The sequence below is a fragment of the Diadema antillarum genome, unplaced genomic scaffold (assembly GCF_040938485.1).
Source record: "Diadema antillarum isolate AM-2024a unplaced genomic scaffold, OU_Dant_1.0 seq00000050_RagTag, whole genome shotgun sequence".
NCBI classification, from domain to species: Eukaryota; Metazoa; Echinodermata; class Echinoidea; order Diadematoida; family Diadematidae; genus Diadema; species Diadema antillarum.
In genome coordinates, this window is record NW_027271159.1 from 515,610 (window position 1) to 523,638 (window position 8,029).

Here is an 8,029-nt window from a genome sequence, read left to right on the forward strand (position 1 = left end):
AAGGGACAAATATTCCTCCCATGTTTAGTCATGATGATATCCCATACATCACAAGGCAACATCCGCATAAAACATTACTAATAGCCAACAAGGTAGTCTTAATCAAGACTAGTAGGGAAAAAAAAACCACCAATGAATAAAAATATTACCACAAATCCACTTCATACCACATATTAAGCCTGGCAATATTGAATTGGATATGGAATGAAATGCTCATCCTACAAAAGAGTAGTTAATTTTTTGCACTTAATTTTTCGCAAGGCAAGAGAAGGGACATCAGAGCATGCTCTTACATTTTAGTTACTCTGAATAAAGAACTTACATCCAATACTACCTGATGATTCCTATAAAATATGAAAAATACATGCATTGTAGGATTGAAGAGCAAACACACAGACACTACAATTCTAATTTTCCAATTCCAGTTTTCTAACACTTTAATATATTTCTGTGTGTGCTTGACAAGAGTCGGGGATGAAGCTCTGAAAGTGAAACTTATCTCAAGAAAGAGTGCTATAAATGGTATCAGGGTATAAAAAAGAGCACCAGTAAAAGTTCAGTGGCAAGAATCTTACAGCAGATTGAATGTCAGTAGGCCATCAGACATATATCCTATTGGAGCTGAAACTGCTGGTCATGAATTCCTTGAGCACAATCTTCATTTAAAGTTTTGAATAATGCATTCACCATGACTTGTACAGATTAATGAATATCCTGAGTCTTATGATTACAGTCATAACACATCACGTTTGCAATTATTCGAGCAGAGTCATGAGGAGGTATAAGATTATGAAAATATGAAATTTGTATTATTTCATGCTTATGCAGATGTGTTAATGTTCATGCAAGCAATGACACACCGAAGGGACTAAGGCAATAGTTTAAAGTGGTCTGCTGACTTTAATTCTAATGATTTAACCCGTTGAGGACGAGTCCCAAGTATACTCTGGCAAGTGTCTATGGGAAATGCGTACAGTAGCATAATCATGTTGTCCTCATCGGCTTAATGGTCACAATGTTTCTGTCATATTTGTGCAATCTGTGCCAAACATTTACAGATCTACTGATTTTGTGCCACTGCATTTCACTGCATTTGTGAGATACCATGTTCCCTTTGGAGTATCTTCTCCTCCATATGGGCAGAATCACGAACAAGTTAGTAGGACAAACACTTCCGCCACAAGATGTTCTCTCCAAACTCAGCGTAGTCCTCTTTTGTGATCCAGTGATGCCGGAACGTTGGAAGACACGCAGCCAGGGAACCGCCAATCCAGCCCGCATTCCTTCGGAATGGAGGAGCGATGATACGAACCTGCATCATCGATGGGTGACCAACAAAAATACACACACAAAACGAGGAAGAAACATAATTTTATACTTCAGCGTCGTACACTTTAAAATTACACATTTACTTCAAATGGAAGTACATGAACTTAAGACTCTTTCACAATGATTCACTGAATGGCATATTGCCATCAGGCACAAATTCTCCTGAAAGTCAGGGTTTTTGATAATTTCAATGTGTGGCATTCTAGAAATCATTACTCACTAAAACAATCTACAATGTACAGTACTCTCCGCATAATCGGGTAGGCTCCAGCAGAGCGTTTCTTACCCGATTAAGCGGAGTACCCAATTAACAGTAGAACACGTCTCATTCACAATAGACACACACAATGTGTATGTACATGCATTGTACACTGCACCAAACACCTACACTGTATGCTTAAAACGCGTGCTTGCACAGCACGTTATACATACCTTACACTTGCTCAGTCTCGAGCAATAACTTACACTCTTTTTATGGACTAACTTTGTCATTTGACTATAGACTCCTCGCTAACACGCAGGCGTTTTCCGACATGAACACGTCTCTTTGCGTGCACTAGTCACGTAGAACGTTGAGTTACTTTGCGAGAAGTGACTGAAGAAAAGCAAAATTATGGAGCTGGTGCATGGCCTGATTTTCTTTGCAAACTTCTCATACATTTGTATTGTGAATGTTGTTGCAGAGCAAGGGTGGAGCGCAAGTGTGTTCAACTCCTGCATGTCTATGCAGCTGCATGGTGTCTACGCAGTTGTGAGTGCCAGCTATGTTCGTTTACGTGTGGCAAGACGGTACTGGTACATGTGTTTTCATGTTTAATCACTCCCCAAATGATCGGTCTTCTTTTCAAATTAAGCAGAGAATGCGATTAGCAGTGGAAAATTTGACATTCATGATTTCTTAAAGTGTTATATCTGCGATAGAAAGTGGGTAGAAATTAGACTAGAAGAAATTGTTTACCCATTTATGCGGAGAGGCAACCCGATTATCAGGTAATTTTGATGTGCATTGGAATTGATTTTGACATTACTACCCAATTAAACGGAGTACCCGTTTAAGCGATAACCGTTTAAACGCGGAGAGTACTGTATCTAGGTTAGAATGTATGTCATTGGATATCAGGATTTTGTCATGTTTTAAATCACTCTGCTTATAATTAGGTTTTGCCTTCTTGAAATTTCAGCAGTGAATATAGCATAGGAAAATTAAGGCTTCAAATTTTGGTACACAACATAGGCTTTTTATAGATATTTACTAATCAAACTTAGCATGTGAATTTATTTGAACATGCCTACCCAGTTTACTACATTGTACCGTAAAATAATACATGGTCTTGTGGAAAGGCATTGCTATAAATGTTAACTCTCCAAGAATATCTCCAAGAATCTTACGAAATAAAAGATGGAAGTTAATTTGAAGGAATAGAAGAAACAAAATAGATTTTCCTGGATGCAGGAATTAGATGACTATTCAAAGTAACTGCAGAGGGCAAAAACACCAGAGCTTCTACGTAAATTGTATCCACAGTCTACTTTAAACATGAAGTTCATAATATACATGCACAACACATGCAGATACAAGCCTATACTCAATTCGCTTTCTTTTATGTCTGTTGTATCGGGTATATCAGCACTGTCACTAAACTGAAATGCATTCACAAATACAAAGTGTCCACTGATTTTTTTAATGCATGATTATTCCCTTCAACCTAGTGCCACAAAGTACAAATCAAAATCATAATATGACTATGGGCAGGTTTAATCATGCTTGTGATGTCAAGGCTTACCCCACAAGACAGATAATCCGGGGGCTTGATCTCCCATGCTAATCTCTCCATCAGCCCAGGTAACATTGTTGTGCCACCACACAGCATAACATGACGAAAGTAGACTGGCTCATACTCATCCTCCTCGTCAGTGAGGTACACAGAGCGTTCAACACCTGTGTGGAAACCTGATTACAACACACACATAAGCCAAAGGAAACATAAACTTCAGTACGAAACATCTGAAAAGTTCAAAGACGACTAACTCATCTTCGATCTTTGTTGTTGCTGTATCATCTGACATGTAAGTATGAGATTGTACTTTCTGATCATTGTGACACTTCTTTATAGTCGCTAAGACTTTCTTCTTTTCCAAGTTTACAGACAATTGCTATATTTGCAGATTCTGTTATCCACACTCAGTACAGGACAAAATCATCTACATGAATATAATATTACCAGAGTGAACATATTTCTTTTTCTATTCTTTTGTTGTTGATGATACATACTACTTAATATCCATTTAAAAATATGTAGTTTTGACACAAAACATCTTTGCCATTAAAATCATCAGTGGACCCAAATTACATTACAAAATTGTTATTTCAATCCAAATTTAAATCTGATGTACAGCGTATGCGTGACATACTTCCTAGTTAAATCATTCTTTCTTTCTTTTCTTAAAATGATTGATCAAGAGAAGCACACCGATGATTTCACAGGAGTAATATCTTTCCTTACTTTGCAAGCTGGGTAGGATCTGCATGATTCCATTATGACCTCTGTAAACATCTTCTCTTATTTCATCAAATTCTATCAATTCAAGACCCTGTAATATTTACAATTTGTGTGACTTTATCTGTTTCATTTATTTCTCCCTTGTCTGGCCAGCAGCTGTTTTCAGAGGGCCCTCTACTATTCTTGTGGTTATAACACTCTGAACAGTAAATTTCAATCATATTCTATTACTTTGCTGAGGTTTAAACAAGAAGAAAAAGACATACTAACAAACTTCATATCTACAGCTGTAGCAGCTGTAGCTACTGTAGCTTGCATGAAACATGTTTAAGTTCTGAAGACTAGAGAGAATCAAACTTCAGATCTCCATTACTTTGGTTTATTAAATCCATTCCTCATATTTACCTTTGCAGCATTTTCCTGGATGGAAAAGCATTTCTCCAAGTTGTTGCCCAATTGATTCTTCCTTCTTAAAATCTGAAGTATCGCTCTTAAGGGGTGCAGTCTGAACTCTGCCATATTTGCACTTAATCTCCTCAGCTTCAGTGTCATCCACTTTTTGATTTAACTCAGTGCATAGCAACTTCTTTGTGTACTCTGTTAAAGCCTGTCCTCCAAAGTTCAAGTTCACGTACCCGTAAGGAGGCATGTGACCTTCATGAACAGTAGATACCCATGACGATGAGTGGCCTGAAGACAGTACGATACCCGAAGCCAAGCCGACGGAATACAGGGCCATCAATGGCTCACTCGCGAGGTAGAACTCCGGAACAGCAAGCTGCTCGAATGCAAATTGCACCAGATTCTGTCTGACCTTGATCTCAAGGTTTGGTTTCTCGACCAGGAACAGGGGGTGATCTGTGCCCGGATCAATTGCCAACTTGTGCTCGAGGGCATGGCAAGCAACCATGGTATATTGGTCCCAGTTTGTTACGATGCCATCTTCTACCATCGGCACACCTGCAGCAGGACTGCGATCAGAGAAGACTTCACCTGTGTCAAAGATTACATCTGGATGCTGCTTGTGGATGTCACCGAATCCAACCTTGGAACTTCGACTTCCAATATCAAGGATCACAGGTTGCCTCATGTTGTGAGTTGTGACTCTCTCTGCATCTGGAAAGATAAACAAAATAGATAAATAACCAAGAAATGTATTTCTTAATTCTTTTTTTTTTGGCAACATTTCATTCTATTGGTATGCAACCTAGTAACCTGCGAACTAGATACAATATGTACTACATCTTCTTCTACTTCTTCTACTTCTACGGTGCTTCTCATCAAAGCCTGTTCAGCAACTAGATGAGGGTTCTTCCCTTCACTTGATTGATTAAAGTCAACCAAACATTTACTGACAATTTCTAATACATGTGTTTGCCAAGTGTTTTGTTTTTACCATTTTTCACAGTACCAGTAATGAATTGTTCGTTTTGATTGTTTTTACACTCTCATCACTTGAAAGCAAAATATCCAAAGCAGAGCCAGAGGATCCAACCTAGATTTTTTTAGTAATAGTATGATTATTGTACTCGGTACGGTACCGTACTTCAACTAACAAGGATATTAAAGGGCAGGATGAAAGGAAAATTACAGACACAACAGACACATATTCATGAGGATACTGTAATAGTGTATTATTACCGATGGAAGGAGGGGGTGCCGATGTTGAGGTATCCTTTTAAGTAACTGCACCAGCGACCCAACACATATCGTGTAAGGTTATTAAACAGCGCCCAGCGCCGGGGTTACCTTTATAGCAGCGCAAAGAAAATGCATCGCACGCACTAAGTAAAAAAATGGCGTTATTGTCTATTTCACTACAGAGATTCAGAATCAACAGGACGGTCACGATATTCGAAACTGCTGTATTTATGGCATATTCGAGGTAGAATTTAAGGCGAATTTGTTTCATACTTTGGGAATTAACAAGCTGCAGATCCTTTAAGGTGTCAATACGTGGTACCGGTACCCTCAATCATCATAGTTCATACATTCTAATATTCTAGAATCTAGACCTATATCATTTTCAGTACACTTTACTATCAGTATCACTCAGTATAGATCTACACTAAAAAACTGGATTTCATAATCATCATCCTAGGTCTTGTCTAGTTATGAGGAAGACCTAGACTAGAACCCTGATTGTGCTAAAACAACTCAAATTTAACCACGTCAACACTAACAACATCATTAACATACAGTATTTATACCTTCTTCTTCTTCTTCCTGGTTATTCTTCCTCCGGAGCGAAGGTCAGGGACAGCAGTTATCCGAGTCTGTCGACTTCTCACGTAATCTGAGCTGAGGCCAGCGAAATGAAGCTCTAAAAACAGAACAAGACGAAATAAACCCAGAAGAAAAATTTGAATGGAAGTGAGGTGTTCTTCTCGAGATTAAGACCCTTTAGAAGGTCTAGAGTCAGATACTCAGGCAATCGTTCAGTTTACACTTGTACAATTGCAAATCCCTACACAGAATAACACGCGTGGGACATGGCCATTTGCATGGTAAGTTCATACACAAGATTGATCGAGCACGCAGTGCAGTGGGTGCAAACCACCAGTTCTGTGGTGACCAGTTCTGTGGTGCAAACGGGTTGAATTTGCTGGGACTGTCCCACACTGTTGTCTGGTTTATGGCCAAGAGATGGCGCAAATCCTCTGGATGTGTGGAATGCAATGCGCGACAGTAACAGTCCTTGTGCGACCGAGTACGTGTACGAGTTTTAGCGAATTTTTAGGTTTTCGTCAGGGTTCTTAAACAGTTGCAATCTAAACAGTCAATTGTCGCAAAAAGTTTTCTTGTCCCAGAAATTTTGAACATATTCAAAATATCACCCATAACTTTACAACGATCCCTATTGCCGGATCCCGGGCCCGGATTACACTATTTGGACTGTATGGTACCGCCCCTCCCTTAATAATATTGCAAGTTTCCAATCTAGAGAAGGTGGCACGTGGAATTAACCCCTACCACAATTTAGATAACCAAATATAGCTTTGAACTGATGGTGCAACTTTTAAAAGTTTCGCAAAGTTTTACAAAAACAAAATGCTCTTTCTGCACTCGCGGAATCCCAAATTTGTTTCGGCCTTTAGATTGCTTTGTGGAAACTTATCATCAAAGAGTGGTCTCTACCTGTACACTAGAGTCCACTCTATAGTATACCATGCAGTGTCCTTGATACATGAAGAATTTTGCCAACTCTGCTCCGGTGGGTAGTACATACTATATATGGCTGCATGATGCTTTGTTAGGCAAGTGGCATCACCGGCGCTATGTTGAGACCAGCTGAAATCGAGTTGGGCAAACTCTGCGCATGGATAGGTATGTAGTATCATGCCACATAGGTGCCTAGGCACCTACCCTGACTCATACTCTGATACATGGCATCATCATCAGGGAGGTGTGGAAAGAAGAATCTCCCGAAAATTTTATGCTCTGTGTCATGGAGAAGTTATGCACTCAATCGCAGTTGTTAATGAATTGCTTTGACAAAATAATGATAATAATAATGATAATAATAATAATAATTGACAGCTCTTAATAGCGCATAACACAAAGTGATAATGTCCCTATGCGCTCAAAAAAAAACCCCGAAAAGATCATACAAAAACACACAATTCCAATTACAGTGATGGTACCGAGCCTCATGTTTGCTTACGTTGTAAACAAATGCGTTTTCAAAGCAGATTTGAATCTATTGATATTAGTGATTTGTCTTAATTTCTGAGGTAAATTATTCCATATAAGGTATCAGGGGCATTGAAAGCAAATGTTCGTTCTCCGTAAAATTTGGTCCTTCTGTTCGGAAGAACAAATAAATCTTTACTTTTTGAACGATTCCTCTCTGGACGTGTGTAGATTTGAAGTAGCTCCCTTGAATAATGTGGAGCAAACATTTAAAAACATTCAAATGCTAATAACAATATTTTAAACTGAATCCGATTTTTCACAGGAAGCCAGTGTAAGCTTCTTAAAACTGGTGAAATTTGTTAATGTTTCTTGATTTTGGATACTACTCGTGCAGCAGAGTTTGGGATTGATTGTAATTTATCTGTATCTGTTTGACCGGCAGTCCATAAAGTAATCCATTACAAAAATCAAGGTGGCACATGACAAAAGAATGAACTTATTGTTCTGCAAATTGCGGTGTGTTTGTCAATAAACTCTCGAATTTTCCCAAATTTGGAAAGTGC

General features: G+C 38.7%; 1 protein-coding gene across 2 annotated transcripts; it reads right to left on the minus strand.

Moving 5' to 3' along the window:
* Positions 1 to 251: 251 nt before the first annotated feature.
* Positions 252 to 6,374, minus strand: LOC139725577 (uncharacterized). 2 transcript variants are annotated; one of them, XM_071636667.1, is made up of 4 exons: positions 6,041 to 6,374; positions 4,236 to 4,940; positions 3,114 to 3,280; positions 252 to 1,312 (listed from the first exon to the last, which is right to left on the minus strand). In XM_071636667.1, the coding sequence occupies exons 2-4, from the start codon at positions 4,918 to 4,920 to the stop codon at positions 1,157 to 1,159; spliced, it is 1,008 nt and encodes a 335-aa protein (XP_071492768.1). In that variant the 5' UTR covers positions 4,921 to 4,940; positions 6,041 to 6,374; the 3' UTR covers positions 252 to 1,156. The 2 variants fall into 2 exon arrangements, with proteins under 2 accessions (XP_071492768.1, XP_071492767.1); XM_071636666.1 differs by having other exon boundaries at positions 4,236 to 4,946.
* Between the last annotated feature and the right edge of the window lie 1,655 nt (positions 6,375 to 8,029).